Source organism: Pezoporus occidentalis, unplaced genomic scaffold, assembly GCF_034315485.1.
Source record: "Pezoporus occidentalis ecotype Australia unplaced genomic scaffold, CSIRO_AGI_Poc_V1 ctg37, whole genome shotgun sequence".
NCBI lineage: Eukaryota > Metazoa > Chordata > Aves > Psittaciformes > Psittacidae > Pezoporus > Pezoporus occidentalis.
The window spans coordinates 230506-242053 of NW_026915691.1; the positions used below are offsets into that span (position 1 = coordinate 230506).

At 60.6% G+C, this 11548-nt stretch overlaps 1 protein-coding gene across 3 annotated transcripts; it reads left to right on the forward strand.

Annotated features, from left to right (window-relative positions):
• The first annotated feature begins 70 nt into the window (after nt 1-70).
• Nucleotides 71-7222, forward strand: TESC (tescalcin). 3 transcript variants are annotated; one of them, XM_062631132.1, is made up of 8 exons: nt 71-136; nt 3808-3877; nt 5022-5102; nt 5312-5451; nt 6233-6294; nt 6365-6472; nt 6812-6859; nt 6950-7222. In XM_062631132.1, the coding sequence occupies exons 1-8, from the start codon at nt 79-81 to the stop codon at nt 7025-7027; spliced, it is 645 nt and encodes a 214-aa protein (XP_062487116.1). In that variant the 5' UTR covers nt 71-78; the 3' UTR covers nt 7028-7222. The 3 variants fall into 3 exon arrangements, with proteins under 3 accessions (XP_062487116.1, XP_062487117.1, XP_062487118.1); XM_062631133.1 differs by having other exon boundaries at nt 5390-5451; XM_062631134.1 differs by lacking the exon at nt 6365-6472.
• Nucleotides 7223-11548: the final 4326 nt, after the last annotated feature.

Below are 11548 nucleotides of genomic sequence, written 5' to 3' on the forward strand. Positions count from 1 at the left end.
CGGCGGAGCCCGGTGCAGCGGCCCGCGGAGCGCCGCCTCCGGCACGGCCCGGCCCGGCTCGGCTCGGCTCGGCCCGGCATGGGCTCCGCGCACTCCGTGCCCGCCGAGATGCGGGAGCTGGCGGACAGGACCGGCTGTGAGTACGGAGCGCGGGGGCCCGGAGCAGGGCGGCCCCGGGGAGGGGGCACCTTGGCAGGGCCCTGCCCGCTGCTTCCCCCGCGCCCCAAACCGCGGAGCCCTGCGGAGGGGACAGGACGTGTCACCGGGGGAGGGGGGGATGCAGCATCGCACCGGGGGATGGAGGCGGTGGGGTGGGGGGGTGAGAGGTAGGGGCGTATCCATGTCACCGGGGCTGAGGGGTGGGGGGTGCAGCCGTGTCACCCCCGTGCCGCACCGCTGCCAGCAGGGACATGCAGCGTGCACATGGGTGAGCCCCAGCGCTGCACTGCCCACCCCCGGCACTGCTGCAGGGAGCTGGGTGTCCGTCCCCCCCCCCTCCCGCGCTGCTCTGCCCCAGAGCCCCCGGTCCCCCCGCAGCGCTCCCGGCCCCGGTGCGGTGCTAATGCCCGGTGGTGCGGGGAAAGAACCAGCGAGCGCGGGGGGGGGGTGCAGCAAGGATGTGGCCTGAGGCTCCGAGCACGGCATGGAGGTGAATGTCATCACTCCAGGATGCCCCCAGACGTAGCCAGCTCTGGGCACAGGGGTCGGGATGCTCCCGCCTGGCTCCTCCAGCTCCTGCCGTACCGGGAGCGGGTGGTGATGGAGGGAGGAGGCAGCGCTGCCCATGGACAAAGGATGTGGTTCGGGGCTGAGAGGGGCCACCAGCTCCCCCCAGCCCTGCCCCTACCGATCCTATGGTCACATCTCCCTCCCCTTCCCTCTCCTCCTCCCGTGAGGGCTGAGCACGGCAGCACCCACTGGGGTGACCTCAGCGCTCCCTGCAGGAGCCGGGGGAGCCCCCGGGCTGTGAGCAGCAGCTCAGGGTGGGAGAGAAACTGCCCCATCCCTGGCAGTGTTCAAGGCCAGGTTGGACACAGGGGCTTGGAGCAAGCTGCTCTAGTGGAAGGGGTCCCTGCCCATGGCAGGGGTTGGAGCTGGAGGAGCTTTCAGGTCCCTTCCAACCCTCTCTGATCCTATGAGGTTTCCGGCAGGGCAGCCGGCACCGCGGGCACAGGCAGCGCTGCCCGAGGCCTTTCTGCAGCACCCACCCGCGGGAGGGAGGCACCTTCCCACGTCCGGTGTCCCGGTGAATCCACCCGGAGAAGGAAGGGTTCACAAAGGCACCACCCATCGAAACCAGAGGCCGGGAGGGGATGGGAGTGAGGCCCGTGGTGACCCCCATGGCCGGGGCGTTCCTGGCAGCGTTCACAGGGCTCCCTCCCGCCGGGCTGTGGCTGCTGGTCCCGAAACCCCAGGAGCGCGCGTTCCTGACGGGTTCCTGCTGGGGCTCGGCCTCGGGGAGGGGATCCCGGCCCCCCTTGGGAGCTGCAGGGATGGGACAGGGCTCCCTGTGGGTCCCCATGGCGCGTTCCATCGCCTTCTTCCCACTGCTTTCCACCCTAAAAGCTGCAGGGGCACCCATGGCTGCTTGGGGCCGGTGGGGCCGGTTCCCATCCCTGCTTGATGATGAAGCTGCAGCAGAGGCATCTGCCCTGTCCTGAAGCGGCTCTTCCTGGGACAATACAATCTGTGCCTGCGCCCCACATGCTCTTGCAAGGCAAAACCCAGCACAGCGCGGGGCCGAGCCCCTCCAGCCCATCCCCTCCCCTTTGCTGAAGCAGCACAAACCGCTGCAGGCTGGGAAAGAGCAACCCCAACACCTTCAGTCTGAACACCGTCCTTCCCCTTACAGCATCAGCCGCTGCGCTCGGGCACGGGCCCGCAGCATCCGAGTGCTGGGGCTGTTTCTCAGGGATGCAGCAGCCTCCGCCGCCCTTGAGCCGCTGCCCTTTGTGCAGGTGCAGCTTCCTCTCTGGAAGGCAGCCGAGCGCTGCTGCCCTTCGCAGGACAGTGCAGTCCTCAGGGGCCCACCTGCACCGCAGCCCCGGGCTGCAGCTCGGCTGTGAGAGGAGCACCTGCGTGTGGGGATGCGAATCCCTCCCCTCTGCCTTGCAGATGGGGGCCGGGCGCGGAGCGGGGCTGGACCGGCCGGGAGCATCCCAGCGGTGACCCCGTCATGTCCTTGTCTGGGATGCCTCAGAGATCAAAGGGTTTGGTGTGCAACCAAGGGGCAGATGCTGAAGGCCTGGTGGCCCAGCTGCTCCCATGGTGACGGTGATGTTGTCGAGGCGGAAAGCGAAAGGTCACTTCTCCATGGCCAAAATTGGAAAGCAAAGTCCACAGAAAGTTTCCATGCGGATGCGGGCAGCAGCAGCGCATCACACAGAGAGGGATCAGGGGAGAAAAACACAGTATGGGTGAGCTGGTGCCTGTGCAGCCAGGCATCACTGCCTCAGAGCCAGCGGGTTCAGGGGGGGACCCCCAAAACCTATCCAACGGCCTCATCCTGCAAACCCCCACCCAGCGACAAGCACAAATGGGTTTTTCCAGTGCATTAATAGAGGTCTGGAAGTGCTCAGCCTTCCTGATCAATACGAGTTCTATTTCAAGGCTGGGAAACAACAGAAACAGAGCAAAGGACTTTAATGAAAGAGAGAAGGGAGCCAGCCAGCCCCGAGCTCCGCACCGACCTGTTTGCCTTCAGCCACAGCAGCTGTTTGCAACCCCTCAGTTGTACTTTGGGATGCTTTCCTCTTGCTCCACGGCACTGGGAAGGGCTGATGATCAGTTGCTTGGCTCTGGCCAGGGCTGCTGCAAGCCTATGGGTGCAGTTGGTGCCGGGATTGACTCCATCCGCTCCTACAAACAAAGGTGGGAGCTGCTCCCCTGGCTCCTGGGAACAGCCACTGTCAATATTTGCACAAGAGTCGGGCTCTGTGCTCTGGGGCTTTGCAGAGCTTGGTTGTGGCCTGTAGAGAATAGCGGGGAAAACATCACATACCCTGAGTCATGGGAGTGAGGAGGAGGAAGGATGCTGCTGAGCCTCGCGCTGTAACCTCAGCGACGGGGGTCCCCAAGGGGGGCTGCTGGCACCCCAGCTCCAGCCCTCTAAGGTGATGCTCTGGGGTGCAGCCACGCTGCCCAGGGGCTGGGGCCTCCCCCCAGGACTCAGCACCCACCTCAATGGATTGTGGTTTCCACGTGCCCCGGCTCCCTCCAAGCAGCTGTAATGGCTGTTTTGAAGCTGGGCTTTGCTCTTTGGATGCCAAATCATCTCCTCTGTGTTCAACCTTCCCCCTGCTGCTGTCAGCTTTGGTCACTCCTTTTTATCAGTGCTATCTGTTTGAAGGGTGGGTCTGCTACCCTAACAGACCCTAAACAGGGAGGTGGGATCCTGCCATGCGGCCCCCAGGGAGTTCCACAGAATCATGGAATCCCAGCCTGGACTGGGTTGAAGGAATCTTAAAGCTCACCCAGGGACACCTTCCACTCGACCAGGTTGCTCAGACCCCCATAGGGCTGCATAGAGCCACCAAAGGGAAACAGGGACAGGGACATCTGTGTCAAGAGGTGTCCAAGCCCCTGCTTGGGGAGATCCAGGAGCCTTTCGTCTATTGCTGGTGGGCTTTGGTGGTGTCCCCAGGGCACAGCCTCTATGGCAGGTTTTGGTGCCCACCTCACGTCCCTGGGTGGGATGTGGGTGCTGCAGATGGGTCCCTGGGTGCTGCAGATGGGTCCCTGGGTGCTGCCCTGTGCCCAGGATGCTCTCACACACCCCGCCATCACCTCTCTCTTTTCCCCCCACAGTCACCTCTGAGCAGATCGAGCACCTGCACCGGCGCTTCAAGCAGCTGAGCCAGGACCAGCTCACAATCCGGTACGGCGCTTCCCGGCGCTGGGAATGGTGCCCGGGGGGGATGTCCGGCTCCCGGGGCTGTGAGCAGGAGCCTGTCCTGCCCTGCCCTTCATCCCATGGCCGTGCTGAGCTGGTTCTCTGCAGCGTGGCGTTAATGCCAGGAGGAGATGAGACAGCGAGTGGTGACCCAGGAGCAGGGCTGCTCCAGCCGACTCATGGATCATGGAATCCCAGCCTGGTTTGGGTGGGAAGGGAAGGGACCTTAAAGCTCCTCCAGCTTCAACTTCAACCCCTTCCACTAGAGCAGCTTGCTCCAAGCCCCTGTGTCCAACCTGGCCTTGAACACTGCCAGGGATGGGGCAGCCACAGCTTCTCTGGGCACCCTGTGCCAGCGCCTCAGCACCCTCACAGGGAAGAGCTTCTGCATTATCTCCAACCTGAACTTTCCCCATGTTCTTTTTAGCCCACGACCCCACAGCTCTGAGCCCATTTTTGGGGAGAGCAGTGACAGGTCCCTACACAGCAGGGTTTGCAGTTGCCCTTTTCCCCCCTCCTTGACATCTGTGCAGGCTGCTGTGCTCCAAAGCCACAACTCCACTTGCTTGGGGATGCTCTGGAGCATCCCATCGGTGTCACCAGCTCAGCTGCCCTCTGCTTCCCCACCACACACAGGTCATTTCTTGGCCCTTTGCTTCACAGCAGCCCAACAGCAAAGCACCAGCACAGGCTCAGCCTCGGGTCTGTGCGGCACAACCCGGGGGGCAGCGAGGGTGCAGTGGGGTGGTGCAGGGCAGAGTGCACAGCAGGAGCTCCTTCTCTTGCCTTCTTGAGCCCCATTTGGGATATTATTCCTGGGAAAACTCTCTGGAAACCATGCAGGCATTTGCCTTTGGAGCGCCCCGGCATCAGCTCCATGCTGCTGTGGCCCAAAGACCCACTTCAGTGGGACAAACCTCCACCAGGCACAGATGGGTGCAGTATGGAAGCAGCGTGGCCTGTTCTCAGCCTGAGCTGGGGCAACAAGGGGGTTTCAAGCCAAACCTCTTTATCCTCAGTGATGGTTTTGAAAGGATGGGGTCGGGGCTCCTGGCCAAGCCCGGTGGTGGCAGTGGCAGCACCTCCCTCCTCCTCAGCTCCCTCCCACTTCCCTGTTTCGTTTTTGCAGCAAGGAGAATTTCGACAGCATTCCCGATTTGGAATTCAACCCAATCAGGGGGAAAATCGTCCATGCCTTTTTCGACAAGAGGTGAGGACAGCCCCGGCATTGGTTTATGCTCTGCAAGGATGCGACCGGGCAAAGATCTGCTTAAAGAGTGGGATGGAGCCAGGATGGGAATTACAGCCATGGAGATGAGTCTGGGGATAAAAGAGTCCTGAAGCTGTGCCAAGGGACGCGCTGGGCTCTGTGGTGGGCAGAGGGGTTCTGGCTGTCCCCAGCAGCGCTGCTCTTGGCAGGAACCTGCGGCAGGAGTCGGATGGGCTGGCGGATGAGATAAACTTCGAGGACTTCCTGACCATCATGTCCTACTTCAGACCCATCGAGATGAACATGGACGAGGAGCAGCTCGACCGCTTCCGGAAAGAGAAACTCAAATGTGAGGCTTGCCCAAAGCCCAGGGCTGGAGGGGGATGGATGGAGGGAGGGATGGAGGGGTGGATGGATGGAGGGATGGAGGGATGGATGGAGGGATAGATGGAGGGATGGAGGGGTGGGTGGATGGATGGATGGATGGATGGATGGATGGATGGATGGATGGATGGATGGATGGATGGAGGGATGGACGGGTGGATGGATGGATGGATGAAGGGATGGATGGATGGATGGAGGGATGGATGGATGGATGGATGGAGGGATAGACGGAGGGATGGAGGGGTGGATGGATGGATGGATGGAGGGATGGATGGAGGGATAGACGGAGGGATGGAGGGGTGGATGGATGGATGGATGGATGGATGGATGGATGGATGGATGGACAGACGGATGGATGGACAGACGGATGGAGGGGTGGATGGAGGGATGGATGGATGGATGGATGGATGGAGGGAGGGATGGATGGGTGGATGGATGGATGGAGGGATGGATGGAGGGGTGGATGGATGGAGGGATGGATGGATGGATGGAGGGGTGGATGGAGGGATGGATGGATGGAGGGATGGAGGGATGGATAGATGGACGGAGGGATGGACGGAGGGATGGAGGGATGGAAGGAGGGATGGAGGGATGGATGGATGGATGGATGGATGGATGGATGGATGGATGGATGGATGGAGGGATGGAAGGAGGGATGGATGGAGAGATGGACGGATGGATGGATGGAGGGATGGATGGTGGGAAAGGGCCCTCTGACCCTGCCATACTTTTCTCATCCCTCCCAGTCCTCTTCCACATGTATGACTCAGACCATGATGGGAAGATCACGCTGCAGGAGTACAGAAATGTAACGTATGGTCCCTCCCACCCCATCACCACCGAATCCCCAGCCCCAGCCTTGACCCCCTGCCTTGTAGGTGGTGGAGGAGCTGCTGTCGGGGAACCCCCACCTGGAGAAGGAGTCGGCCCGGTCCATTGCCGATGGCGCCATGATGGAGGCAGCCAGCATCTGTGTGGGACAAATGGTGGGAGCTGGTTCCTCACCCTGTCTTGGCACAGAGGCACCGAGATGGCATCAAAATGGGGCTGGGAAATGTCCCTCCTGGCTGGGCATCTCCCCTGTCCCCAGGGCCATAAGCAAACAGCCCCACAAAGCATCACCCTCAGTGCGTGGGGCTTTAATGCTTGTTCAAAAGGCAGCTCTGTGCAGCCATGCTGTTTCTGGGAACCAATTTGGGGCTGGCCATAGGGCACAGTGTGGGGCCATCACTGTGCACCCATGGGAGACTTGTCCCATCCCCTGGTCACCCAGTGCCCCATTGCCCCTATAGGGCAGCTGTAACCTTTTCTCTCGCTGCCCATAGGGACCAGACCAGGTCTATGAGGGCATCACCTTTGAAGACTTCCTTAAGGTTGGTGGCACCTCCACTTGTGTCCCCAGGACGAGGGTGCCAGGGGGTTATGGGGACCCCCCCACCCCGCTCACCCCCTTCCCCTTGCAGATGTGGCAGGGGATCGACATCGAAACCAAGATGCACGTCCGCTTCCTCAACGTGGACACCATCGCGCACTGCTACTGACCCTGCCTCCTCCTGGCACCCGCAGGAGGAAGAGGATGAGGACAAGGAGGAGGAAGATGAAGAGGACCCTGCAGCAGCTCCATGCTCCTGGCACCAAGCGCTATGTCCCGCGTGCCTGTCCCATTGTGGGGCTGCCCTCTGCTCTCTAGAAACACAAGAGGGTTTTATCTGTAATAAAAGGTATTTCTCTTTTTACTCCTTGCTAAGAAATACTCCATCCATCCCTCCCTCCATCCTCCATCCATCCATCCATCATCCATCCATCCATCCATCCATCCATCTATCCATCCATCCATCCATCCATCCATCCATCCTCCATCCATCCTCCATCCATCCATCCATCCATCCATCCATCCATCCATCCATCCACATCACAGGGCCTGGGGGGTCTCTCCCTGTGCAGAAAGCACCCACAGATCCTGGTTTTCCCACAAATCTGGATGCTGAGCCTCTGCCATGTGCTGCTCTGGGGAAGGAGCTGCCCCGTGTGTGCTCTAAGGGGCTGATCCCCATGCCATGGGGAGTGCACCCAGGCAGGGATGGGGATGCTGAGGGGCATCCTCATCACCCGGAAGGGCTGTTACATCCCCCTCTGCATCCCACGAGATGCTCAAGGTGGCTGTGGCACGAGGAATAACCCCAGTTTAACCCAAACCCCATGGATGCACCTTCCTGTGTGAGACCCCACCGGGGCCCAGGCACCCCCCTGCAGGCTGCAGGGATACGGGGACGTGGCAGCCGGGTGGCTCCTGCCCCCACATGTTCCCACTGGGACAAGGCACCGCAGCTCAAGGTCTGTTTACTGGTATTAACGGGGGCGGATTCCCAGCCGGAGCTGGGAAGCGAGGGGGGGATGAAAAAGGGCAGTGCCTATTTTTAGGGAAGCTGGAAAGATTTTGTTTGTTTTGTCAGGAATGGCTTCTCCCGGTGGGAAAACAGCCTCCCCCCCCGGCAAGCAGTGCCTGCAGGAGCATAGATAACCATGGACAACCATGGACAACCACGGGCAGCCCTCTCCGTCCCCCCAAGGGCAGTCAGTGCCCGGCCTCTCCCTGGCTCAGGCCTTGCCCTCAGAGGCTGCTATAGCTTTGCTCCTGCTCTCCATTCACAGCCCCTGCACTGGAGCAGCTCCTCAGGCAGCAGCAGAGCAGCCAGCGAAGGCCACTCGGTCCCTGCAGCCCTGCAGTCCTGACCTGGAGACACCTGCACTGCTCCAAGACACTGGGGACAGGCTGGGGCTGATTCTGCTGCCGAGGGAGCCGCAGGGATGGGGCTGAGCCCATTGCACAGCTCCATGCATGGGGATGCTGCCACGTGGGGCTGGGCACGGGCAAAGCCGTGGCACCCCCGTGGTGGTGGCTGAGCCCCGGTACGTGGTGCTCAACGTGGGCTGGGTGCTGGCAGTGATGGAGCTCCCAGCTCTTGCAGTGCAGCTGGTCAGGACCCTTGGGTCTCCTGCCCCGGTGGCAGCCGCAGCCCTGTCTGTGTGTGCAGGGCTCTGGGACTCTCCTCTCGCTCCCTGGGACACCTCCATCCCCTGGGCTCGTGCCCAGCCGCACTGCTCCAGCACCACTGGGCTGTGCCTGACCTCCCAGCTGAGGCTGATCCTGGTCCTCCTCCTGCCTGTGCCAGACCCTGCCTGCTCCCTTCTGCCCCATGCACCCAACAGCCCCCATGCACCCAACATCCAGGTTCTCCCCAGGCCCCAGGCCCCTTTCCTCCTCTTCCCACAGGAATTCCTGCACAGATGCTGCAGACCTGTCCCACCCAGCCCCGCTCCAGGCTCTCCTTGCCCCTGGCACCAGTTGTGTCTGAAAGGCCCTTTTCCACCTCTGAAAGCCCTGCTGCTGCTGGCTTGATGGTCCTTAAACTCATGGTCCCACTCCCCCTCCACATGGGGTTTGCTTGGAGGAGACATCAGCTCTTACAGCAGGCAGTGAGGGCTGGGAAACAGAGGGCAGGAGGCCTGGATAAGAGGGGACATTTATCCTTTGAGCTGCTTGGTTGGGTGCTGTGGAAGCAGGGACCGTGGGGAAGCGGAGGCAGGACCCAAAGCAAACTGCCCGCAGCGTGTTCTGCCTTAGTTGTGGTTGTCCTCTCTGTGGGAAAGGGGATGAGGTCGAGAGCAGGAGGGAGCGCACGGAGCAGACGAAAGGGAGAGCGGAACGGGAAGACAAAGCTGATCCTCAGCCCAGCAGACAGAGCCCAGGAGCAGGAAGGGTCCCTCTGGACGGGCAGGAGCATCGCTCCCAGTGGAAAACCAAGGCAACGAGAGCAATGTTGGTGCTGCAAAGCCCAGTGAGATGGGGGAGGAATCATCCTGTGACGTGCAGGAAAACCTGGCAGAGCACCGGGAAATCCTGCAGGGCCCAGGGCGCTCCATGAAAGAGAACGGCTCTGTTACAGGGCACGGTGAGAGCTGCTGGGACCCGTGGTGTGGCACAAAGCTGCACTGCAGACCCACGGCGGTCAGCAGAGGGGAAGGGAGAAACTGAGGCTGCTTTGCCACGGGTTGGAAAGGGGAAGGCAAGGCTGAGAAAGGCTGAGCAGGGTCACAGAGTGCAATGGGAGAGGCTCTGGAAGAGCAGGACCAAGCAAACCCCATGACCGCAGGGCAGGTGCCCCAGGCAGACCCCTTGACCCAGCTCCCCACCAAGAGCATCCACCTCAGCACAGTGGAGCGTGGGAAGGCAGAGACCAAACAGCTCCCCATGACCCGGCTTCAGTGAGTGCTTGAGCCCAGAACCCCCCCGTGTGCTGGGCTGCACCCCCAGAGCGTGAGCAGCAGCTCAGGGAGGGGATCCTGCCCCTCTGCTGTGCTCTGGGGAGACCCCCCTGCAGCCCTGATCCAGCTCTGGGGCAGCAGCACAAGAGGGACATGGAGCTGTTGGAGCGAGGCCAGAGGAGGCCATGGGGATGCTGCGAGGGCTGGAGCAGCTCTGCTCTGGAGCCAGGCTGAGAGAGCTGGGCTGGGTCAGCCTGGAGAAGAGAAGGCTCCTGAAGGGGAGACCTGAGAGCAGCTCCAGTGCCTGAAGGGGCTGCAGGAAAGCTGGAGAGGGGCTTGGGACAAGGGATGTAGGGACAGGCCAAGGGGAATGGCTTTAACCTGCCAGAGGGGAGACTGAGCTGAGCTCTGAGGCAGAAGCTCTTCCCTGTGAGGGTGCTGAGGCGCTGGCACAGGGCAGAGGGGGCATAAACAGATATGTTTTGCACCGCTGTGGCTCCCTGGTACCCTCATCTCAGGACATACACAGGGAAGGCAGGGAAAGGGAGAGGAATCAGAGACCCCCTTGGTCCCTCTCTGCACACAGAGCACCTGCTCTTCCTCCTCCCACCACTCCTCAGCGTCAAGAGAGGGGTGGCAGAACAGAAAATGCTGGAATTCCTCTTTCTCCCCTGCTGAGGGGCTCAAGGACACAGAACAGAGGCAAAAAGCATTTTCTTGGGGCCTCTGCTGCTGGCTTGGACCCAAACACGTGGCAGGACAGCACAGCGCTACAGCTGAGTGCCCTACCATGTCCTCTGCATCAAGGCTGCTCTGCTCTGCATCACCCATCGCTTCTCACTGAAGACAGAGCTCTGCAGCCTGGTGGCAGCTGGAGGCTGTGATAGAGACATCCCCTTTGATCACACATTCCCTTTGGAGGACAGGAAGGGAGAAACTTCCATCCAGGGATCCTTCTCACAAAGACAATGGATACCTCTTGCTAAGGATCACTGCCGCCAGCAACAGAAACCAGAAATCATTCTTGAGGCTCTCCATCCCGAATGCCTGCCTCCTTTGGTGATCCTTTAGCTGTCCCCACCAACCCAGCCCATTTAACAGGCACCAGCCTGGCACGCTGCACCTCGTGTGAGCTTTCACCTGCAGCCTAAGCTCTGTGGGGTCAACCCACAGCACTGGTCCAACATGTCCTGACCACAGCTCCTCAGCCCAAACCCCTGCCCATCAGCTCCAGGCACCACCCGACACAGCAGAGATGCCCCCTTGTTAGAACCACAGAACCAGCGAGGTTGGAAAAGACCTTTAAGATCATTAAGTCCAACCTTTTCTAACCCATGGCACTAAAGACCTCATCTACACAGCTTCTGAGCATTTCCAGGGGTGGTGATTCCACACTGCCCCAGAGTAAGCCCTCTTCCTTGTGCAGCTACATGGAAACCTTCTTGAGCAATAACCTTTGCCTGGGGTCTGCAGAGACAAGAGTCCACCTTTGCCCCTACCCACCACAAACTGGTAGCACTAGCAAATACCCAGGTGGGAAATGCAAAGGTGGCATCTCTCTCCAGTGAAGAGCAGATGGTGACTCCACTCCTGAACTCATTAGGAAAGAGGTTCCACTTAAATGTCACCTACCCCTGGTGAAGACGGGAACAGTCACGACTGCATTTGCTACACTCCAGGACCCACTCCAGTGCAGCATTAATGACTATCAGTGAAACAGGACATCCCTTTTGAGAAACACCCACCACGGATACTCTCCAAGAGCCTAAGTGCCCTCATCTGCATTATGAATCCTA